Source organism: Amblyomma mixtum, chromosome 2, assembly GCF_055824585.1.
Source record: "Amblyomma mixtum isolate Tamu chromosome 2, ASM5582458v1, whole genome shotgun sequence".
NCBI lineage: Eukaryota > Metazoa > Arthropoda > Arachnida > Ixodida > Ixodidae > Amblyomma > Amblyomma mixtum.
In genome coordinates this window covers 15,508,576-15,534,000 of record NC_143013.1, presented here as the reverse complement: position 1 = coordinate 15,534,000, position 25,425 = coordinate 15,508,576, and the positions used below count along the sequence as shown (strand labels likewise).

Here is a 25,425-nt window from a genome sequence, read left to right as displayed (position 1 = left end):
GCTTGCGGCTATGGGAGCTGCGTGTGAGGTGTCACGGTAGACCAATCGCATCCCTTCGCTGGTGACGTAGAGAGCGCGCCATGACGCGTTGCGCGCGGATTCGGGCGAAATCTCCGCACTGCAGGTCGCCACAAGGCGCGGTAGCGCGAATTTTTAAAATTATATTGTAAATGATCGGTTCGCTTTTGAGGTCCAGTACGTAGCATGAACACTCTCGGTGGCCTGTACAATACGTAATTCAAGCGTATTATAGGCAACCTCGAACACCCTTTTCAGTGAGCCTTTAAGTATCCCCCAATTTTTTCTCTCTTCTGCAGCGAGTGTTACTCGTGTTCCATTTTTCGATTTTGCATTCTCTCCGGCCGGCTCCGAGCGTCCCGAAAGTGCCCACCCAAGCAGCACAGATAATTGGCCCAATATTGCAAGCGGATGATTTTACTCTGTATTTGCGTGACTGGAATTTGCCAATGCATTTCTCAAATTGGGCCTATTACCCGTGCTCCTTGGGCAGCTGGGTAGCCATGCTCACAGCTCGCTACTTCCGAACCGCGGCTGTTACCAACTCGACGAGCAGGTACACTCTGTGCTCATGCGCCTTCTCACCTCCGGAGACAACGCGTGGCACGTAACGCGTGGCCAGTCTGGCCATGTCAGATTTCTGTGCGCAGGCGGGAACGAGGGTACGTGCCCTGCCTTTCTCGAACTGGCAAGAAAGCTTCCCACCACGAAGGCGCGATCCGCAAGACAGTTTCTCCGCATTTCAGCACAAACGTGCGCAGAAGCTATCTTGCGGGGGAGCGCCTTTCTTGCGTGGAAGCATTTTAAAGGGCCACTGACCAGGGTCCGGACATTTTTGAAAAACAAGCCCACTGCATAGATGAGGCATCGAAGATAACCTCTGCAAAATACTAGAGCCATGCGCGCCCCGAAAAGCTGCGAAAATTCAAATCAAAGCCCGTTCGTTCTTTCCTTCCTTCAAAAACGGGCCCGGCCCGCTACTCTGCACCCCGCTGACGTCAGGGGGGGCTACTTTCGCTAAAGGCACTCCATTGGTGCATCGTTCTGACTGACGGGAGAAGGTTGGGCGTAGCCTTGGCGTCGCGTCGTCTGCACAACGCTTTCCGCAGCGCCTTCTGTTCTGGCTCATGCCTACAAACCCGCATGAAGGAACAAAAAAAAAAAACTGCGGAGGGAGCGTGCGGCGACAGCCTTGAACCCTAGCCATAAAAAGTAAAAAAACAGTAAAACTGAGGGAGTTGGCTCGCCCCCCCCCCCTCCCCCCCCTCCCCCCCCCCCCCCCCCGCCGTGATCCCGTCACGAGACGCTCTGCGTGCGCGCTCCCTTCTCAGTTTCTTTTCTTCTATGCGAGCCCCCCAAAACAAGGTTTTAATTAGTAGTGCAGCAGAGCCTTTCCCTCGCTCGCCCACTTTACCGCTCCGCACGCATACCGCTTATCTTTCGTGCATCTTGCGTACGCCTTGACTCCAATGAATGACATATGCTTTGGAGCGGAGAAAAGACACAAACACACAGAACACAAACACGCATGGAGAAAAGCAAACGGGCGGTTGCCGGGTCCGCGCTTCGCCGTGTGTTTCGAACACAACCGACTTCCGCCCCTCCGCTCGTGAAACGGTGGGGAGGCCTAAAAAGAAAATGAAAAGGTGGCTCGTTAACTGGGAATGACAAACAGATGTATGAAAGGATGCGCTCGCTAACAAGTCTAGGTGGTCGAGCCGATCGCGCCTCTCGATCGTTCAGTGTGCGGAGAAAATGCAAAAACCAAGAAAAGAATTCTATTGAAGGCGGGGCCATGACGTCGCCTGTGACGCACTCCACAGACACCACGCCTCCGGCTTACACCGGAGAAGGAAGGGGTGATTTTGCCTTGCCGAGCCTACTCGACGAGGAGCGGGAGAGAAAAATTTCGAGGAGGGAGTGGAAGGAGAGGAGGCTCGCTGAAAGAGAGGTAGAGAGTGTCTGCTGAGCTGGGGTGGTCCGTGGCCCTTTAAAGTCACCTTCCTGAGCGTCGTCACGGCGGCTGCGTCATCAACGGGAGAGTCTTGCTTTGTCCGTGGGAGAAAGGGTTTTGTCGCTGTCCTTGTGCTTTCCACGCTAGTTGCAATGTTGCAGTCACTAACGAATTCACACCAACTAGCCCAACTGTCTTCCATGATCTAGCGTGCTGTCCCGTCGGTTCCTTTTGTCGCTGTCCTTGTGCTTTCCACGCTAGTTGCAATGTCGCAGTCACTATCGAATCCACTGTAATGCACCGAGGAAACCTGGCAAAAGTATGTCTTCAACATACAGTTCGAAAAAAGTCGAGCTATTTCGCACAAAACAAGGTGAGATTGTACAATAAGGTTTCAAAATTGTTTGTTCCCCTTTATCTTCCTTTCTCAAACAACCCCAAAACTTGCTTAGTTAACACTCCCGGCTATTTGGATGGTTTTGAGTTACCAAGCTTGCTGTAGTTCAACTGAACACAGCTATTTTTCTATTTAGAGCGCAGCTCTTGGGCACCCGTTTTTCCATTGAGCGGCGTCCCTCGGCGTAACCGATAGAGGAGAACAGTGGAGGAGGAGGGTACTCCACCTGCGGCGTTTGCTGCAGCGAAATGCAACCGCCCGAGGAGAGGCACTGCACTGCACATTGTCGTCTTCATCAACTTCCATCTGCGGTGTGAACAGATCAGATCAGCTTAACCTTGATCAGAGCTTAACCCGAGTCTAATATCGTCACCAGACGTGCTGACGACCCAGCAAAGCAAAACCATAAGCCGACCAGGTTAAACATATGCTTTCGCACGTCTAATTGGTTTAACTACGTTAATACCCTACCACATTTTTTCTTTTAGCTCTTAATTCCTCACAGTTTGTAACACTCAGTTTTGCCTCCAGCAAAATGAATGCTTGTGCCGGGTTTGGATTTTGTTTACCACCGTAAAGTGGATACAGATAAATAAATAAATGAACATTATCAACATGTTCAAACAATACAGCCTTTAATGTGCCATGAAGTTTCTTATACAAAAGAAAGCGGGCGTGAAAACAGCAACAATTGACGCAGCCACAAGGACAATTTTGTAGCGTAGTTAAATGAGAACACAATTTTGTCAGACTTTACAATAATAATAAAAAAAAAACAGTCTTTTTCAACTCATAACATGAAGAAACAAGGCTGCATATGTATAGCCATGCATGTACACTGCGAAAAGCCAACCTATGAAGGTGTCAGTATCTCTTGGAGAAGGCGATGAATAAGACAAGAATTTATTAGTCCCATCATATGCCAAAGCATCGCAATAGAAAAAATTTGCGCTACGTTGCTTAGCAGAGATTCACCGGCAATGGCATGGTCACAAGTGTGTGAGTACCACTTTTTTCGAAAACACATATTCTTCCCTTTCCTGCATCTTTTTCTATTAAACAGGACAACAACAAGCACTTCACAGGCCAGGAAACCCTAAACACCATTGCAAGAACATTACACTAGTTAGATATACATACCACAGTAATGAACAGAAAAAATAAATAAGGAGTTGGAAACTGCCCGAGTTTCAACATCTGAACAAAATACAGTGCAACTATAGTAATCTCTCTAGGGTGACCTCGCATTACAAAATAACAAAATGACGCATATGTCACAAAGGCGAGCTCATATATAAACGAGTCTACACAACAGACACTTTACTTTGCTGGCTGCCACTCAACCTATGAAAGAAACTTCAGTTTCATTATATCCATTGTGCATAAATGTCTGCAGCAGTACTTGTGGAGACTAAAGTCAAAGGCTTATACAATATGTACTGGGTGTCTTACGTAATATGAGCCAAGATTTTAAAGCATACCAGACATGTCCCACAAAGATGAAAACAATTCTGCACTTGGAAAAAGAAAGAGGACAGATGAAAAAGATGGTGAAACACGAGACTTAAGCCTGGCCTGATCTTATTTTTTTTTCTTTCCGTGCTTGGTCGGGCCACCAAAAACTTATTATGCGGCATCCAAGACCACAGTTTGCTACACTATAACAATCGTGAAGGCCATACTTGTAATTTGGTGCCGCTAACAATGCTTGCCAGTTTTTACAAATGCTATCAAAGCTTGTGAGCAGTTGTACTATTGTAGAATACCAGTGTTTTTTTGCATTTTGTTCGCAGTGCAGCTTTGGTAAATTTATCTATAAATGTAGTAGCATAGTTTCAAAGTAACGTTTGGTGCGTCTGTTGTAAAAGATGAGGACTTTTCATACTTATCTCATCGTAGCCTAATGGTGTTTCACTTTCAGAAAAATACCCTATTACATGTCCATTACCTGAAACACCCAACTGCACCGATACTGGTTGTAAATATTAACTTTAGGCTATTAATAACAAAGTGACTACGCAATATGTTATATGCAGTCCTTGATAAGCTGAAAGCAGTACTACACCGAAAGCAGACATGTCACGTAATAGAGGTAATGTACTGTTCATATTTATTTTTTGTGGAAAAGGCAAAAGGGTTCTGAAGTAGAAACATTTTGGAGCCTCCTTAGCTGGCAAGCTTCTGTGTGTTAATATTTTACAAATTTAGAGGGCCTCCTGTGATCTGTGCCCCACCAGGATGTATGTTTATTCTGAGCATGCTTTGTTCAGGCTAGGGAAGAAGTTATTCTAAACTGCACTTCTATTTGCACAGGACTGCTGACATCCTGTTATACTTGTCTTTGTACAACACACCTGATTTTTCATACGCTGGCTCAACGTACGCAGGACATCCTTGCAGAGTTCAGTGACGTCAGCATCAAGCCTATTTTGTCGAGCGAAATGTGTGACACAGAATGCCTTTGACATTGTGAAGTAGGTGAAGTAAAATAGGCAAACATTTCGCACTCAAGTACTCTTGCCTAGTCAGAAATCTGCTTTTAATTTTTAAAAATTGACTATTTTACACGAGGAAGACAGTGCTTTGCTATGCTCCATTATGCTGCAATGCTGTGACGCAGTGTGAAATGCTTAAAAACTTTGTCATTCTCTATCCTGTTTTATGAAATCTATGTAAAAAAAAACTGCCATGCTGCTGAACACAATCACTGCAGAGGTGTCAGATTAAACTGTACTCTGCTCCTGCTGGCTCATGTGTTGAAGACACTTCTCTGCATATATAAAGGGTGAACCAGAGCAGAGGTAAGAAGACAGTGTATTAAGTTTAATGTGCAGCATCTTTAAAATGATTCCTTAATATATCAAATATGCACAATAAGAACGTGCAGATGTGTGATCACCTTACTATCAGTAGCTCAATAAAGTCACCAGGCTGACATATAGCTATGTCTTTTAGTTCTGAGAAGTTTAGTATAGCAATGTTCCACTGCCTAATCTGCCCAGTAGAAAAGGCTTCAAGATGGGAAAGCAGCTAACCATGATATGATGAAGCATGATATCTATACTTTTTCTTTTCATAAGCGCTACCTACGCAGTGATCACTTCATACATTATCCACCCATACTGACCAAACCATGTGTAACCAAAGACCTAGTTTTGGGTTGTGCATTCCAATATTTTCGACTGCACATCGAATGGTTTCATTTTGATAAACCGGATGTAACCCTTTCCAACTGTTCGATAAGCCAGCAACTGTTTTTTACTTCACAATATGTCTTGAAGACAGCGGCAATAACAAAATTGAACAATGTTAACACAGCATGGCACTTTCCCAAAATGCTTCTCTGCCAGTCACATAAGCTGCGTTGACTGACAAATGCTTTGAGTGCTCAGTGCTATGCTGATGAGCAGAGCACCATCAAGTCCAAGATTAGAAAAACAAACAAAAACAAACAAAAAAAAGAAAATCTCCCCATCTGCTGTATTAGACATGTAGGATATATTCCTGTGTTTCTAGCACTGATATTGCATTACTTTCAAGAAAGTGCTCCCCTTTTCCCTTATCATCAGGGACCTGATGCACAGACATGTTATATATGCTAAGTGGCCCTAAATCTCTGCTCTGTGAAAATATCTCATCTATGACATATATTTATATGTATATTACAAAAGGCAAGAGCCACCAGCGACAGTATTTTACACTGTATCACATGCACTTGAACACGACTTCGAGATTTGTCATTCTGACCTCCGAGATTCTGTACAAAACGATTCGGTGCTTAACGCCGCAAGGTGGCATTTCCTAGCAGAAAAGGCATCTAAGTTAGGAGTGAATCAATATTAATGTCCAGTCCACATGATGTTATATGATGCTTACAATGACCCTTAGTCCAGCCAAATATTATACTGACGTCCTGATAACCATGAACAGAATAATTATTCAGTTCCTCAACACAACTTGCGACACGTTGATATTTATAACACTCAGCACAATACAAGAAAGAATGCAATCTGTTTCTCATCTGGCTGAACGATCTAGTAAATTGGAAGAGTTGATGTTATCTGTAATTACCACAGGATTTTTTTCACAAACAAAAGTCTCGTAGATAGAAAACAGTTTGTTTTGGCTTTCACCAAAATTTACAGTGCATTAGAAGAGTGCAGAAGCTGCCAGTAACAAAATTAATGCTCTACTATCAATCTGCAATTTGTTTATTAACTACAACAGCTGTGCTCTTCAGCTGAGGAACAAATACTTGGTGGGCGCCAACTGGTTACACAAAGCTGATTTCAGTGTCTGAACCAAGTATATTTTAATATAATGATTAATATTTTGTTTTCCCTTAAGTACAGACAGAGCAAGGACACATGCTGCTATAAAACTGAAAGTACAGAGAGACCAGGAAGATATACAATAAAAATAGAAAATGGCTTTTGAGCAAAATATCTGTTACATTAAAGACCCTTCTCTTCCATTTCAGTACAATCCAATCAGTACAGCCTCAAGTGGCCAGTGGACTTCCAGAATAGTACAGGATTTGTCACTACAGAGAAAATAGTTAATAAATGTGCACAAAGAAGAATGATATCTCTATGACTGCCCTGTCAAGATGTGACCCAGTGATAAGAAATACTTCACAGTCCCTATCAAGAAATGAGAACACAAAACAAAACAGTGTAAGTCCCACACACACACACATACACATGTGCACACCGGTAGATCTCTGGTCCACTGAACCATTTACAAGAAAGCACGACCTTACAAAAGATTTCCTGCGTAAAAGCCATAAAAATGACAAGTGGGGAAGAACGCATTAAATGGAAGCCATAAAAGTCCTCATTATTATCAACTCTAATAGGATAGGCGCCCAGGAGCACACAAGAACCGAAATATAACAGGACACAAAAACGAAGTGAACACATTCTTTCCAAATGCTAAGATATTGAAGAAAAAGGGGCTTCTACTTGATAAATTTAAATTCATTCAAGAACACACTGTCTCCAAGTACTTGCAGTTCATAAGGCAACATCAAGATGGCACAGTGCGTGTTCACAAAACAAAAACTTTGCACTCTCATCACTGCAGAATTGAGGAGACTCAGATGCGCAGTGAGGATACTTGGGATACTCTTCATGATCGGAATATTCGCTCTCAAATTGAGTAGGAAGCTTTGCTAAACCGTCTAGATTGTGACAAACTTACTGACAATGGTAACTAATGAAAACTCGAGCCTTTTTCCTCAGCGCACACGAAGGAAAAAAAGAATACAGGTGATAGCAAATCTTACAGCTGATGAACACAAAAAATGCAACAGTAAAATGCAATGGTGGCGGGTGACCACACACGTAAATGCCTGATGACTGTTAGAGAATCGCAGAAATACGGAGATAGCCATCGAAAAATGGAAGCTGTGAAATATTTGACATGCAGTCTTTCCCAACATTAGTCATATTTGTACAGTGTAAAGTTGATGACGAGTTACCTTTGAAACTGCCACAAAAAAATGAAAACAATCTCAGTTGGTTAACATAGAGAAGAAACATCCACTTCGACAAATTAATTTCAGCGCACATACACACGCACACATGCACACACACATGCACACACAAAAAAAGGTATCCCCGGTATGGGCTGTTGCTGTTGCCTGAAACATGCACATTTTTTGTGTCCTTTGACATGGTGTTGCTGAAACCTGGCCTCTCCCTCTGCATGCAACAGTGTCGGCCATTCCAAGACCAGCATTGTAGGCACTCTAAGGTCTGCATATTACCTGCGCAATTGTACACCACGATTTCTGCATCCTGAAGAAACAGCCATAGGCACACTAGGGATATCGTTTTTGATACCACTAGGCTCCTCAGTGTAGCCTGACATGACACTACAGAATATATTGTTACACTTTGCCTTCATTATTCCCTCGTACAAAACAGCGACAGCTCTTGTAGCTGCTATAGACCTATTAACCCCGAGTACGAAGCAAGAATATATATAAAGGAGAACTGCCATGCCAAGCTCTTCAGTGCCACAGTCATTCCAAGTGATCAGGAGCCACTCACATAGTGGCAACATCTGGTGGCCAGTAAGGTGAGCCATCATTATGCACTTGCGTACCTTACAGCTATTAGCGCTGTTATGTTAGCCATGAAACATTTACTGACCATCTGCACACATGTACGGACCATTCAAACTGAACCTACTATCTCTTCTCACTAGTGCTCCCACCGCAAAGCATTATGCAACAATCGAGTTTCCTGCCACCAGGTGCCGCTGGTGTACAGGGCTCAACAGTGACACCCTTTCGTTTTACATTATGTGGCTGTCTTTTCACACTAGCATGTATGAGTTCTCTCTCTCTTATATTCTTGCTCCACGGGTCCGCCGAGTCTGTCAGACAGCTGTTCATTGCCAGCAGAAGCAGGCTAATGGTCCACCCACGCCTAGGCGAGAGCGGGTCCTTATTACACAACTGACAGGCAATTCCACTTCTCACACACCTTCGTGAACTTAGCAGGTGAGTTCTGATGGGCCTGGATGAGTAGCGGAATTCCTGAGCAACGGCTGACAGTGTTGTTGCCGCTCCTTTTCATCGTGCTCCGCCGCCAGAGAAACGGCGTTCTCGCCGCCCTCGACAACGTCTTCCGGGCAGTTGCCCAGCGGGAGGATGTCCTCCTTCTGCTCCCCGTCGCCCCAGCCCAGGCCGGATAGCCGGTCTAGCGAAATGATTGAGGAGACGATCTCCCCGACCGTCATGGGCGGAGCTTCCTTCAGCTCCCGTTTGTGACGCCATGTGATGAGGAGCCAGTCAAGGAAAAACAACAGCCCCGCAGCCACTTTGAGACCGGAGCACACGGCGATATACCTGCGTGGGGAGAGCGGGAGAGAAAAAAACAAAAGAAGATGGCTCAACAACTGAACATTCTGAGTTTACAGCCCGCAAGCCACTGCTACAGCTCCAAGAACTCGCATGATTTTTTGGCACAACAACCAACTTGTGTAAAAATTAGAAACACACACACACGCACATGCACGCACGAGCACATGCAAATTCGATCATTTCATTAACCTTGCCCCTTAATGCTCGCAGCACAAGTTCTTTCGTTATTTAATGCTCAGATATGCAATGGAAATATTTTCATTTCCAATATTTTTTGCACTGAATATGATTTGTTTTACAATGGCAGCGCCAAAAATTTTGGTGCGCTTCTGTAACAGTGTTGATAAATACCTGAACGGACCAGAGAAGACAAAGACAAACTGAGATACGCCCGTCTACCACTGTGCTGCGAGTTGATGGTGTTTTTGGGCACTGCCAATGAAACTTCGCAGGCCACCCTTCACTGGAATGCGCTAAATTTTCTAAATGACTAATGCACAGATCACAACCAAACCTGGAAGACGTATTCCTTATTAGTTTATGAACCTTTTATAATGAAAATCCAGGAACTAGATTTCTTGATGAAAATCACTGTTTTTTTTTCCCGCATCCTCGTTGAGCAAATTCGATTTAATGGGAGTCCAATGCATGTATCCTGTTTCAATGCTTTTTATTTTTTCACGCCATAATATCTGCCAGAAAAAAACATTATTGTGAGGAATATATAAAAATTACCAATAACGCAAAAAAATTCAAATTCAGAAAAAGGAAAAGAAGAAATTCATAAAGTGCAAAAATGAAATCGAATGAGCCTCTTAATGTAACCTTCATGACTGCATATGTACACAGTGAGCTACGCCACATCCAAAGATACCGTTACACCGGTATCTTTGGATGCGGAAATTACATGACCAAGACCTTCAAAATGTTCTTTTTTAGGTGATATTTTTTGGGGCGAAATACAATAGAACCTTGCTGACATGTTCCTGCATAACAGTTTTTTGGTTGCTAAGTTCAAAATTTCAACAAATTCTGGTCACATAAATATGTTTAGCGACCAACCGCACGTGGGCAAAAAAAGGAGTGGGCTGAACTAGGGGGTCATGCAACGTGAAGGGCTGACTTCTCTGCTGTGCCTAAATAAAAAGTGGTGAAGCACACACACAAAAAAAGAACGCGCTAACATATCGCCAACATATTAGACGGCTGTTTCTGTGGGGGCGTGACATGAAGAAGAGAAACAGGGGCGAAGCATCTGAGGACTACAGTGGTGTGGTTACATAGAAGTGGGCTGAGTCTGGGGATGCAGCACGAACACAAATGCACTGCTCATCAACCATCGCAGCCGCTTCCCCACAGGGCACTGATGCAAAAAAAACGAGAAGGATTTTTCGGCTACTTGTGCCACTGCTGTTGACGTACCAGATGTGTTGTGAAGTTTCTTTCACACTAAGAACAACACAAATGTGGACTGAATTCTATGAACACTACAATGAACCTGTCCATACCTAGTGTCAAGGGACGCTAAGCGACATTTTTATGAAGTAAAGTAGTCAACATATGTCTTTTGTACCTCACTCAACAGTTACATTTTTCAAAATTAATCTGCTTGGATCATATGCTTTCCAAAATAATACGTTTCTCCTGCCTTCTTTTTTTTTTAGTACATATCAGTCAGGTTCTGCTGTATTACTCAATCAAGACCATTACAATAGCAGTTGCAGTTATCAAGCCTACCTTAGTCGGAACTGCTCAATGTCATAGACCAAGCAGAATCCCCCAGGCTTCCCACAGTGAGCCTTCCTGAGGATGCATGACGAGTCTATCACGTTTCCAAACATTATTGGAGCTGGTATGTAACCTGCAATGAGGAAAAAAATATATGTTACAAGTACGTTACAATATACAGTGGAACCTCGATTATACGACGTTCAGGGGACTGCGCGAAACCGTCGTATAATCCGGGTGTCGTATAATCGAAAATCAACCGTGATATTTTTTAAAGTCTGAACTTCATCGTCATCTTTTTTTTTTTTTCAGAACACAAATGCAGTACATTTTTGCCAGCAGAGGGCTAGTCTCAACAAACAAGATAAGATGGCCGTTGAGGCTGCCGTGAGCAGCGGGGCAGCGGCTCCCGCGGTTTTCTTGATAGGTGGAAAGATTAAGACGCACCGGTTATCGACTGGCTAAAGTGTGCTTACCGTATTTACTCGATTCTAAGCACCCCCTTTTTTTTCACGATCGCGATGCCCCCCCCCCCCCCCCCCCCCCTCCTTAGAATCGCTTAGAATCGCGAAAATACGGTACATCCCGGCCTGCGTTTGCTGACGACCTTTTTTGACGGATGGTACGAGCCAGACGTCGTATGAAGCGGGGACCTTCTAAAATTTGCGTCGTATAACCGAGGTTTTTAATGCATTGTCTCTATGGGGGTTTTGCCGGGACCGCACAAATTCGTCGTAAAATGCGGGTCGTTGCATGACCGGGGGACGTATAATCGAGGTTCCACTGTATATGCCAATGTTAGAGCTGCTTTAAAGGGACACTGAGGAGAGCACTATTAATATTTGTTTTATAGTAAAATCCGATAGTTCGGCATGTCATGGCTTTGTTGCCACTTGGCCGGCAGCGAAAGATGCATTTATTTCTAAGAAACTTGGATTCGAAGTTGAAAAAGTTTTTCCCGCCGCTCTGATTCAAACTTGGGATTCTCCTGTGACGACACAGGACTAAGTGACGTGAAACATGACGTGCGCATGACGTAGCGCAGACTCCGTGATTTCTGGCGGCCATGCAGTGCGGCCCAGCAGCAGCCAAAATGAAAGCTACCGCCGGCCTCACGTTGAAGGCATCTATCGGCTATTGCGGCCGTCGCTACAGTCGCTTCGATTATGTTTGCACTGGCGTTTTTCCAGCGTTACGATGGATCTCGTTCTCGAAGTCGTCAACGAAGTTCTCGCAAATAGACACCTTTAGCATACCATGTACCTTGTTACCGCTACCGGAATACCGGGAGCCCGCCTACCGCCGGAAAACAGGCGCTGATTGGTCCCGATGCTTCAGGAGCGCGCGTAGCTGCCGGGCACGTGGCGCCATCTGGCGATGTCAAGGACATTTGCGCATGCATTGGCTGCGCCTCAGGGATTTGTGGCTTCGCGGGTCCTAGAGTTGCTAGAACCTTTGGTTCTGGCAACACTGCTTTGTCCTATGACGTCACCACGCTTGTACTTGCGAGTTTGGCCTGTGGCGGCGATACCTGTATTTTGGTTCTTGCTCTTTTCTACGTTACAAGAGCTTTGTTGTCAGTATGAGTGGCGTTTTTGTAATCAGGAGCTGGTATTCTGTCGATACAAGCCAACTTCAATTTCTCCTCAGTGTACCTTTAAAACTTCACAAGAATTAGTGAAGAAGTGGGGGATACTGACAGAGCGTGAGTGTTAGTACTACAAGCTCTTTGAATTACAGGCTTTTTACATATACAACAGTAAACAGCCTGAAACCAGGCTTATGCGTTGCTTCAAGTGCCTGCATTAAAATTAAACGCATCTTACAACATTTTAGCTTCTTTGCATCATAAAGCACTCAGAAAACAGTATAACATAACAGATTGCACTCTTCTACAGTAGTTAATATACTTCATTCAACGTGTAAAGCTATAATTTTAGATAAAGGACACGAAATAAAAGGCCTCATTCTAAATTACACGAGAAGGCAAGGCATAGAAGAAAGGAGCCTAGACCAAAGTGGATATTCATCACTGAAGGACAGTTCTTTGCTGAATGCTTAACGTTTGCATAACAGTGATTTCAACACTTTGTTAATTCGTTTCCAGCATTAGGCACTATAGTTTTAACTGTCCCTAAATATTTGCTCCTTGCTGCAGCACCAGTAGTAAAGTTTGCAATAATTAGGTACAAGTCAATTAACCTAAGCAGGGATATCAACAGAGTGCTTGCTGAGACTTGTGCATTACAAAGTTAAATCCTGCCGAAAAAAAGTGAAAAATTTTACTGCATTAATTAAGTAAAAGTCTGCAGAAGACTGCTCCAGACCTGTGCACATCAAACTTTATATGGCCCACAAAGAAGTTATCAAGAACATGCTTACCAAATAGCCTAAATATTACAAACTGCATTCCCAAAGCAAACGACCTTTCTTCTTCTCCAACAGATCTGCAAAAAGAAAATAAAAAGGCACATAAGTTTAAGCACCATTCTGCTGCATGCAGTGGGAATATAAACATTTAAGAAGGTCTGAAAGATCCGTTCTCAATACTGCTGTTTTTGCTGGTAATGCTTTCCTTCTACCCTAAGCAAGTGCAAAACTTCCCATGCTCTATCATTTTTATTACTTCATTGAACATTCCATCATGCTGATTTTTTATTTCCTCAATACTGCCCTTGTGACCTTGCTATAGCATGCCATAGAAAAGCATAGTGCACACTTTCATATCTGCATGCGACCTCTTTATGGCACGCTCCAAATGAAAAAGTGCAAAACACTGCAGACACCAAAAAATGTGAAATATAAAGGCGCCATCTACTACCAACAACTCTAAGCACTTAAACTAGGCGATGCAAAGGGAGCGCCAGGTTTTATTTTTACACTGAAAGTCACATTGAAGATGTCTTATCAAAATATAAAGAACATATGTGAATAAAAAAAAAAATGTTTACCAACATACAAATCATGCTTTATTGTGATGTGGTCACGTGGTGGGATGCACCAACTGTATCAAAGTTTCACCTTGGAATGTCACTCCAGCCTCTTTTCTGCAATTTTCAATGCCATATTAAACTTATAAATCCTCGTTTAATCAGTATTTACATGCCTGCTCTCGTTAATATGAGGCAAGGTCCTTACATTTCCATCACAACCTCACCACAAGCGTTTATCAGCTGTCAGACTCTTTAAAAACAATAACGATTCTGTGATTCCTCCTTTCATATACATCAAACATGTCACGCAAGGCTCCTTTCGGCAAATGCCACTCACCGTAATATTATCATAAGCAGTGGCATCTGTGTGATGGAGACCACCAGTGTCATGGCAAACAGGAGCACCATGAACGGGATGAAGGCCAGGCAAGGCTGCGGGCACGGGCCACTTGTCGCCAGCGGCACGGCTGTCACTTCGGGGCTCACGGTCACATTAGGCACAATGCAGGCACACGACGTGTAGTTTAGCTGCAGTATGACCAAGAAAAGCACAGATTATCTACAGTCAAGACGCGAACAAAGAAAAAAAAAGGCAAGTCTAGCACACAGAGATAAAGGGAAACTGAAAAGGTTTTAGAATTCAACGAGCATCCAGGTACTGCACGTGTGAGACTTGCAGGTGAAACACGGCAAGCTTTTTCATGCTAGCTCAGCGACATTCCATTCAGGAAGTTTTCCGAGAATTTTCAGTCTCAAATTGGGCCTAAAGGAAGATCTCCAAGATTTTTAAATGACTTGAAGAATTAGCACATGATGTGGTGATGTAATCGCTGATTAATGAGGTGACGGCATTCAGGTACCTCCCCGCAGTAAAGTGCCAGGTGAACGGGCCATGCAATAAGTTGTCTACTGGAACAGTACATTTCTAGCACTGAAGCATCACACTTGGCAACAACGGCCTTTGGCAATCAAAAGAAAGGTACATTGCAGAGCATTTGTGACTGTCACTCTGCCAATAGTTCAGCTGCGAGACAGCTGCCTGGCATGCTGCCAGCTGAGCAGATCGGGAAGCTTGCAGTAGTGCGAGTAATTTCAGCCTTCTGCACCAGTCATTAAACGGTCACCTAGGACGGACTGAAATTGGCCTGCATCAATAGATTACTGTGTTCTATTTACAAGGAGGCTATTTCCCACTGAAAACAAATCTTTCATAAGCTAGAAGAAAAACATGGTGGTCACAAAGTATCTTCGTCTTGATGTCTTGAGTCTGAATCAAGAGACACGGAATTGATTTTGCCCAAGAACAAGCACCGCATGCAAGTGTCCGCATAAACCCTTTTGAAGCGCTCACATGTGATCCGTGACCAGCTCCGGGCCGACAGCCTGCATGGCACGGTGAGAAGTAAGTGATGCCATTGCGGCCGCAGACAGGCTCGATGTCGTTGGGCGAACAGCGGCAGCCCATGTTGCAGTCGGCAGTCAGGTTCACCTGAAACGTCTCCAGCTCGCTGCTGCTGTAGGTGCACGAACGTGGGAAGAAAGCAAAGAGACAAACACGATGAGAGCAGGAAATGTCAACTATGCCAGGAACTCGGAATGCACTTCAGATGAAATGAACAAGACATCTGAAGAAGTTTCAATACCATTGGAAACAGCAAACATGAACTGCTTTGTAGAGGCTATCTAAACACCACTTGGAGTTGTGTAACAAACTGTAAAGTGTGTAGCTTAGCATTACATAATACCACCAAAGGTGCAACATCAGGTCAGAGCTTGACAGAGCTGAAGTTTCCAAGCTCACATAAACATGTCACCTATGTGAATTCGAACTACAGGAATGTGAGGAGCCTTAGGCTATTATGTCCTGCTCTATGCATGCCGAAATAAGGCTTGCTGTCTTAAGTGTCTGTCTATCCCCACAAAAGCAGGAGGAGGATGAAAAGTTTAACAAAGGAAAGGCATGGTAATTGCCTTCCTATAAGTGGACGCATGAAACATGCCATGAGGGGACTTCCAAAGTGTGTGTGCTAAAACAGCTTTATTACCCTCGTGTGGCTCCTAATTTAAGAGGTTGGCAAGCCCCTGCGACTTACCTAAACTCGACTAAACACAGGATAATGCTCCCAGTTCTCAGGTGCCTAGAAACCTTTGTGAGCTGCTTCCTTTGTTTTCTTATTCTTGGTGTAGCCCCGAGACATCCTCAGTGACTTCTGGCATGTCAAGATGGCTTATGATGGCACAGTGAAAATAAGATGCCACTCTTAGCTTGGTTCCTCACATACAAGGACAGGGACACTGCTCAGGAAGGTACCAGCAAAAAGAAAGGCCCTTGTACTATAAAATACTTATAAAATATTTTCGATAAGAGCCAACAGTGTGAACATTGCAATAAAATACTTCCTGCACATCTGACAATAGCTACATAATGTACTGAGGAAAACAATGAGCGTCCACAATGTTTTTTACAGGTTTCAACTGGATTTTAATCATGTCTAACATCACTTAGGAGTTACAGCATATATTATGCAAGGCGAAAATTATATGATTAGAAATAGCCATTTTCTTCTATTCTACTGCACTCATCTGTTATTAGGTATACTTCCTTTTGCAACGTCATCTGCACATAGGTCTTTCTACAGTCTTGCACCCGCTGACACTGTCTGGAAACACACCGCCAAGCATCCACCGGTAAAAATGCACTTCCCAACTGAAAGCCCGGCACTTCCCAGATATTAGGCGGGTGCACTAACCACTGCGGTCTAGTGGTTACAACATTAGCATTCTTAGATCGTTCCTCAGTTTTGCGCTACTGGCGTTAGCACACAAGCTCGCTGCCGGGCACCTCCCACTATGAGCAAAATATGCACCTGCTACTACGAGCCCAACACTTTCCCATGTCCCAGCACCTCCCACAAACATCCGCCTTTTATGTGGACGATGCTGAGACATGCGAGAAGTGCCGGGTAAGAAGCTGCTAGTGGTAACAGCTTCTGCTTTATGTGGAAGGTGCACATTTTCATGTGGGTGCCTGGTGGTATATAATCCACTATCAACTCTAATATGTCTCTATTCGTTCGCGATCCCAACCCAACTAATGCTGGCTCATTCGCATTACAAACTCATAACTGTCCTAGACTTTTTTTCCCTAGTAAAATGCAAAATGCCTTTTGACATTTGAGGGTATTTATAAATAAACACAAATATAAAGTCACATCATAGCATTATATTGGTACCAGGAATGTTGACAGGAGAGGGAACGCATCAGAGACATACAGCACTTACTTGTTAAAGTACGGAAGTGTGGCGCCTGCCATCCGGATGTTATCACAGCCTAGGAAGTACAGGAGCGTGTAGAGGCCCATGCATAGCAAGTTGAAGCACAGCACAAACTGGATGGCCCCTGGGAGATAGTCAAGTAGAAAAAGATATTATGCAACACACGCGTTACACACAGCTTTTGAAGTGTCCAGCGTGCCTGTCAGCACAGCTGAGGTGTCTGAGTGAGCTCTCATATAGTAGCTGTCTCACTAAGCTAGCACTCCTTGCTGTCTCTGCATGGGAATGAGTGACTGAAGCCCCGGTTGCGACTTTTAGCTGTGCGAAACACTAAGTTGATGCTTACCAATTACTCCAGAATGTGAAACAGCACGAAAAATGTGACAAGCAAGTGGACAGGAGGGGCACTCACTATCAGTATCAACAGTGTGTTTTATTAAAAAGTTAAAAAAAAATGGCAACAAACATGACAATTCTTTCTTTCACCTTAGAGATAGACAAGTGAGAGACTCATTCCAAGCAGCACGAATTTCAGTTAGGCAGGTAAGCTTTTAAGCACCCAATTAAACATAGTGTTATCACTATGATGATGACATGGCAATGGCATCAATGAGATGACAAGGAATAATGACTAGCTTTATCACATAGCCAGCCTGTTCAGAGCCCTAACATCCTGCTGAATGCAATAAACAATTTGAATACCTGTGGCATCAAGTCCTCTATGCTTACAAGGCTAGTTCACCCTGGCAAAACAGAGTTTATGACACAAAATAATAATATTAATTGCAATAAAGAACCATTTAAAGCATTTCAATTCTTCTAGATAAAAGAGCCTGTCAAAAGGGAGAATGTGGGAAAATACTGTTCAGTTTAGTAGATGGCTGCAAAGCACAAACAGTTTGACTCAGACCATTTTTCTACTCTTTGGAGTAACTTTCATTATAAGTTTTCGCACACAGTTAGTGAGAGGAAGCACAGGAAGATCTGCTTTACCTTTTGGTCTCATTTGGAACTTCTTCAGGACGTAGCCACCCAAGAATATTCCTACACAGGCTCCAGGGATAGCTATACCACCTGCAATGAAAAAAAAAAGAAAAGAAAACAGTGGCAACATATCGAAGAGGCTCACAAAGTGCAAGAAATTAGCACAAAGCCTTTCTGTTTTACTACAAAGAAGCCCAAAGCATACTGGAATCTTGATAGCATTGCAATCAGCATTAATTAATGCTCACCTCGAGTCAGCTACTCCAGGAGGCTCTATTTTGGAATGATCATTTTTGGGGATGCTATTCTGTGTGTATACTCATTGAACTGAAGCAGCAAGAGCGGATGCAGCTAAAGTCATTAATAAGAAGGTACACTTGCTCACCAATAACTTTTCCTATGAGTTTCAGTTTGGTGTCAAATGGCTTTCGAGTGCACCGACATGGTTCAAAAAAGGAAACAGTCTTGCAAATGCATTTGAAAGTAGCCAGACAAGTGCCTTTCAGCAATCCCCGAATAATTCTATGCTAGCCACACTGAATAAAATGACAACAGAACTGCTCTTTATTATTTCCTGTTATTTGCTATCACAGATCTATATGTCTATAATTTGTGCTGCTTGTAGTGCAAAAAGCTTTCCTTTGTAATGAGTGAGGACCATATAATGGTAATTATTTATTTTCGTAAATAATATCCAAACAGACAAACAAACAAACAAACAAACAAACAAACAAACAAACAAACAAACAAACAAACAAACAAGTGCAGTTAATACAAGGTACCTAAGTCAGTGTTCTAACACCAATTCAAGGCTAAACGGGGACCTGGCATTCGCTACCACGACTACCAGTGCAAACATCGCAGCACAAATACGGTGATGGATGCAAGATGCCGTTCATTGCAGTAGCACAGTATGCTGAAAACTGCATCATTCGAAAATGAATTGCAAGTAACCATTTGAGCACCTGGTCACAGCAACCTAGAGAAGAAACGAAGGCAACGCACCTGTGAAGACGTTGGCCTGCGACTTGCCGATGTTGAACTGTGTCTCCAGGTATTTGGGCAGGAAGACGACAAATCCACTCACAATGGCAAGCTCCATGCAGGAGCCAAGGCAAGTCACCATGTAGATGGGGTTGCACAACAGGCGCCACATGGATGCCGGGATGTCTGCGCGAACGATAACAGCAAATTTTGGCAAGGCTCAAAGAGGTGGGTTTCATCAACCTGGCCCGTTTGTACAACATGCTTGGACTGCTTGCACGGATGAGAATAACATAATGACACAGTTGGGAGTAGACGAGCAAGAGCCTTATCAGCAAGCCTTTCATAGATCGCTTGTCATTTTGTCCATGTATATTGATCACGTTAAAGTCAAGTTTATTCACTACTTTGTCGAAGGAACTGAGCAAAGAGCTAAGAGGAAGATTGAGAATTTGTTTGGAAAGTACTACATGAAAACATACCTAGTACTTTTATCCTGCAACTGAAAAGACTAGTGCGCCTCAACATAAATGTGAAGGTTGAAGCTTGCATCAATTTTGGCATTAAAGGTGCACTGAAGAGGATTCTGAACATGTCTTTTTGCCGCGGGAACTCGATCCACACGTTCCTAGCATTCTTAGAAACAGTGACTTATTGCCCTGTGTGGCCGATTTCCCCAATTAAAACGAATTAACGTCCGGCTCCCGCCTTTCTTTTTTAATTCAGCCTCGTACGGTGGGCGGAGTCGACCAACGCGTGGAGCGCCTTTCACCCAGTCCCGTGGAGGCTTTGCTTCCGCTTTATTTTTTAGGTTTCCATGAATAAATAGTTTCATTCGCAGATAATATAGCCGCAAAATAAGCCCACAGAAATAAAAATACGCGCGGACTATTTGCTTCTACGGACTACTATGTATTACTCCGCCGATGGCAGAGCGGCAAGCCGCCGCGGGAATGGGTGAAAGGCGCTCCACGCGTTGGTCGACTCCGCCCACCGTACGAGGCAGAATTAAAAAAAAAAAGGCGGGAGCCGGACGTTAATTCGATTTAATTGGGGAAATCGGCCACACAGGGCAATAAATCGATGTTTCTAAGATAGCTCGGAACGTGTAGATCGAGTTCCCGCGGCAAAAAGACAAGTTCAGATTCCTCTTCAGTGCACCTTTAAGAAGTGCTGGTGTATCTTATCAGGAGTAGCGCTAAGAATGAAATCTCTAACATGGGCAGCTTTGGGCACCCGGTGCTGCATGGCGAATTTCTAACGCATCAAGTTGGTGCTGACATAAACTGCTTCAGTCATGCTTCTTTTCTTCTTTTGTAGGCTAGCAACATTACGCCATAGCCATTCGACAAGAAGAAGAAGAAGCAAGAGGCAGCGTGTCATTTTGTGCATCCTTCTGCATTCCTGTATTGTACTCTCTGGGTTAGTTTTGCGCTACTACAACCACTTTTTAGAGTGGCTTTGACACCGCCAGGGAAGCACATGCTATGAGCCCCACTGCACACTTTGCATCAGTAAAACTGAACTAGCCTTTTCAAAATGTGCGGAATGCCTCCCAAGTAAATTTCACACTCATGCAAAAGCATGCTTTGCAGCTGAAGCTCCGCCAATACCTTTGATGTCCCGGCCGTACTTCTGTTTCTGTGGAATCTCGTGAGTGGAAGCACTGTGCTGGTCCCCTGCCCCAGAGGGCTTCCACACTTCCACCTTCTGGGTGAGGCCAGTCACCATCTTGGTACCCGTCACATACTCTTCCTCGCGCTTCAGCCGTGCTTTCTCTCTCTGCATGGCTTTGGGGAATGCGAAGAAAGGCACTGCAACCTGCAATGCAGACAAAAATGGGTTCAGCATCAGAGTTGAGGACAATAGAAGGGTTTTACCATTTTAGAATCGTAAAGCCTTAGTCCAGGTATCAAAATGTGATGGGTTCAGCTGCTGGCGCAACTAGGACTGTTTTCTTTGCATGAATTTAACGTTTAAACAAGCTTGCAACTAATAAAATCTGGAGGACATTAAGAAATTTCACAGTCAGTGTCCTGAATAGTATTGTAACTCCTAATATATTAGAGTTAAAAGCAGAAACTGTAACACTGATCCTACTTCTCCTTCAAGCTGTGAGTGAATTGCATTGGGGTGAATCAACGGCAGAATGCCTTTTCATTTTTTTAGTGCAGCGATATAATCCGATAATCGATAATTCAATTTAAGTGTCTGTAGACAGCGGCACACACTTTGCTTCTCTCTCATGCACCTTTCCCCTCATGATTACCAGACCAGCTTGCTCTCTCCGCTTTGTGCGCTCGCTGTGCCTCGCAGGGTAGACGGAGGCTTGCTAACAAAGCTAGCAAAGCAGACAAAACCACTTCACATCCAAAGCCGTTGAACAGGGCTACGCTGTCCTAAGGAAACAAATAAAAAGACAAAACACTGTTCGACTGACCATCATGAGAAAGATGCCGCACAGGACGAATCCGGCCCACCAGGCTCCGATCCACCGGGGGCTGCCAGGGAAGATGCCACGTGGCACCGTGCCACCCAGGAAGGCATTCTCATGCTGGGACAGCAGGAACCCGCCCAGCAGGTAGCCCACCACCAGGCCGAAGGCCACCGTGCTGTACATGCAGCCTGCACGGAAGGATGTCGCAGGAACAAGCGGGAGCGAGATCAGTAAAACTGCGCTGTCCACGGTTGGACACAACTCGAGAGCAAACAACAGAGCCCTCACAAAGGGGGCCCTACAACCAAAGGCTTCGACCCATTGTCATGACGTCATCAACCACTGTGCATCTGCTAGGGTGGCACTGCAGGTTGACTGGCACATGCAAGGTGGTTGCCTGTGATGCCATGACAAATGGTTGGAGTCATTTGCAGGAGGAACTACACTTTGGGGAGTCAGTCGCTTCGTTACTGCAGCATTTCGACACTGTTGCCGGCTAAGCACCTTTCTAGTGTTTTTGCATGGCAGACAGAATGTCAGACAGCCGTTCTCCGACTGCGACAGAATGGCAGAAAGGCTCGCACTCACTACTATTTACAGCATTCTTACAACAAGCACGGACAAATGTCCAGTTTCCCAATAAAACAGCTCGAAATGCACTCTTTGGAAAGACTTGAAAGAAAGTTCTATGTGCAATAAGCTGAAGACAGCTCAAAGTTAGCAGTTCTCTACTTACAGTTAAGGAAAATATCTTCTGGAAACAATGACCAACCAGCTATGTCCTGAACTGAATTGATGCTGTGTCTGTGCTCAGCTGGTTTCACATACAAAGGCAGCATTTTTGTCTGGAGAAAACACCCCCATAGCAATACTACAAGTTTTCAAAGACTAATCTGTGTAGGAAATACAGGCGGTTCACATATTCTAGAGGTCAAAAAACTTCGATGATGTTAGTTTTCTTAGGCACGTGTCCAGCTGTGTTGCAGTGACTGAATAGGCTCAGGTTACAAGCCATTTATAGCTCTTCATGACTGCAACTAGTCAGAGTGAACTTCCACAAAGGAAAGAAAATTTGTGTTGCAAAGAAGCATGACCAATATAAACCTCTAAGAAAGCAGTTTCAATTTTTCAGCAGTATAACGACAAATACGTCATAAACATGTCTTTTCCTGCCTTTCTCTATCAAACAGGCAACGGCAGGATGATCACTCACCAATGTACATGGAAGAGCTTTCCTTCCGAACATGGTCGTCGATGTAGGTTGTTCCCAGAGTAAAAATGGGTGTCCCACCGCACCCGATCAGAATTTGGGCACACATAAATATGAAAATATACAAGGCATTCGAAGACCGCCCGTCGATGCAGCGTTGCTCAGCGTCAGGTGACAGGGGTGGGTTGATAAAGTGGCTGCTGCAAAGAGAGGCACAAGGAACCTCACCCCGTGAATTCCCCTTCCAACAAAACAATTAATAAAACATAAAAAAAGACTAGCAAATCATAGCACTTGCCGCACTACATCTTCAACTTTCCGATCCGAGTTAATTCGCTGCTGCATTTCAGAAGTTTCATTTCTCGAAATCATGCAACAGACCTTGAGATATGACGACTTGATGCTAAAGCCAGAGCTCAGACAGTGTGTACTTCTTGGAGACAGGTTTTCAAGTGTCATTACAGTATGTCATGCTTGTCTGTAAGGACTTTGTTTAAGGTAACATGCTGCAGTGAAGAGCACAGCCCTGGCCATAATATTATGGAGGCTGCTTCAGCAATTAAACTCTTGTCACGCCTTACCTTGCAGGCATTAGGAAGAACATTCTAGATTCCTTAACCCATTTCACTGGTGCACTCGCCTATGAACCCAAGAAACCATCGTCTCTTATTTAAGGAATGTGTGAGAAAATTTCAAAAGCCGAAGCGTGCTCCATAATATTTTGGCTGCACCTGTACACTCTTTTCTCATCTCTTTATGCTGTGAACAATACAGTGCAGCCTATGAATATTTGATCATTGAGCAGATTACGTCATGAAGCATTAAGAGAATGCAGAAGGCTCTAATGCAAAACTAACACCAAGAATGAACCCATGTGCTCGTCCTGTCTTGCCCTTAATTGTGAATGCCTTTTTTTTTCCGCAACTTATCTTTACATCGTAACGAACACATGGTGTACTTCAGACATCACCACAACATGCCTACTAATCAAAACAACTTAAATATTTGCTTTAATGGACCAGCTTACAGAGTCTGTTAACAGAATAGGGAGAAAAAACTGGCATTCAGTACTAGCTATGAATAGTTCACATCGAAGTATACACCACTTCTACACAGATAATTTCGATTTCAGTCAATAAACACGACCAACTTGGTCTGTCGAGACAGTTTTGTGACAGCACTGCTCCCTGGTGGGATTCGTTATGACCGAACTGCAAACAGCAAAAGTGGCTTACTTGTTCATTATATGCAACTGTATACACCGAACAATGTTCAGTTGAGCATATCAATGGCAGAATTTTTGAGCAAAAAACCCAGAATTTACAAGACTGCTGTGCCCAGCGAAGGAAATAACATTGATGCATGCAGAGAGACAAGTAAGTGTGGTGCAATTTACCTAGAGTGTTCGGGCACCATGGCAGCAGTGGGCATTTGGCATGTGTTTTCGTCCTCAATGCGAGTGACGTTAAGCTTATAAATACTCGGCGAGTTAGATTGGTCCATGAAGTACGGAAGCGAGAAGACAAAAGACCCAATTGCCATCACAATGGTTCCTGAAAAAAGAAAGCAATTGCTGTGAGACCGAGGTAATAAAACGAAGGCACAAACACTGCAGCCTCTAGAAGATTTAACCACAAACCAGAGATATGAGTTAAGCTGATGAAATGTGAATAAACATATATAAAGCATGCTATAAAATAAAAGGTGTAAAGAGATCCTAAGAAAACAATTTTTATCTGAGCTCAAATGCCACTCATGAAACGGCAGCTGATAGTGGCATTGGTAACAATAAAATAAGAAAAGTAAAACATGCATACCCACTCTAAGTAAGCACATTACAAAATCCCAGAAAACATACAAAGCATACAACAAACAAAAGATCTTAAAAAGTGTGCCAGCTTTCCACGTATAATAAGTCCAGGGGATCATCTTAGCCCAGGGGGTCATCTTGCAGCTCGACAATGCAACTTTCAACCTAATACACCTCCTTCAGCCGTGATGTCACGGAGATGCGGTGGCGCTGATGTCAGTAGAGACTTTCACACGGTAGGCAAAACAGGATCCACCCGCCCATGCCTACCATAGCTGCCGCAGCTACAGGCAGGACGTTGCGGCTGCATAGCGCCTGCGCACTGCAGAAGCACATTGTATTGACCAGCTGTGTCGCTGTGGGATCCACGTAGTAGGATAAAAACGAAGATTAAACCAGCCTTCGTAGCTTTCTTGCACATTAACACTGCAATAGACTGTGGTAAAATCTCTGTGGGTCTCGGCTGACGCTGTCAGTCAGTGTATGCAGCAAAGGCCTTGTAGTGGGGAAGATATCATGCTCACTAGCGCATACATCCCCATAGTACGCTTAAAACAGCGCAAGGAAAAAATTTGGCAGTGGCTTAGGTTAGGGGGGGTCGCGCATGCGCAGAATATGGCTTTTGCAGCATACCCGGCATATGCGAAGCTCGGCTCCGACCCTCGTAGTGAAGCTTTTCGCTTCAAAAAACCAGCGCAGATTTAGCTGCACAAGTAATTATCACCTGGAACTGTCTTGGTGTGCATGGGGTGCCGGCTGGCTCATTCAGGACCATGGAATACATCCTTGTTCATAGCACAGCATATTTTAACAAGTGTGG

The 25,425-nt window shown here is 44.0% G+C and overlaps 1 protein-coding gene across 6 annotated transcripts in view; it reads right to left on the bottom strand.

Annotated features, from left to right (window-relative positions):
• Positions 1–2,987: 2,987 nt before the first annotated feature.
• Positions 2,988–25,425, bottom strand: part of Oatp30B (Organic anion transporting polypeptide 30B) — a 246,754-nt gene continuing 224,316 nt past the window's right edge. For 4 of the 6 annotated variants that reach the window (XM_089570607.1, XM_089570606.1, XM_089570608.1 and 1 more), the window contains 12 exons: positions 24,192–24,348; positions 22,799–22,995; positions 21,589–21,773; positions 20,762–20,969; positions 19,170–19,334; positions 18,174–18,254; positions 17,187–17,304; positions 15,256–15,418; positions 14,242–14,432; positions 13,354–13,418; positions 10,981–11,104; positions 2,988–9,228 (listed from right to left, as the gene is read on the bottom strand). In XM_089570607.1, coding sequence (XP_089426733.1) covers positions 8,874–9,228; positions 10,981–11,104; positions 13,354–13,418; positions 14,242–14,432; positions 15,256–15,418; positions 17,187–17,304; positions 18,174–18,254; positions 19,170–19,334; positions 20,762–20,969; positions 21,589–21,773; positions 22,799–22,995; positions 24,192–24,348 — 2,009 coding nt within the window. In that variant the 3' untranslated portion in view covers positions 2,988–8,873. The remainder of the gene's footprint in view (positions 9,229–10,980; positions 11,105–13,353; positions 13,419–14,241; positions 14,433–15,255; positions 15,419–17,186; positions 17,305–18,173; positions 18,255–19,169; positions 19,335–20,761; positions 20,970–21,588; positions 21,774–22,798; positions 22,996–24,191; positions 24,349–25,425) is intronic. The other 2 variants (XM_089570611.1, XM_089570610.1) reach the window with 2 other exon arrangements.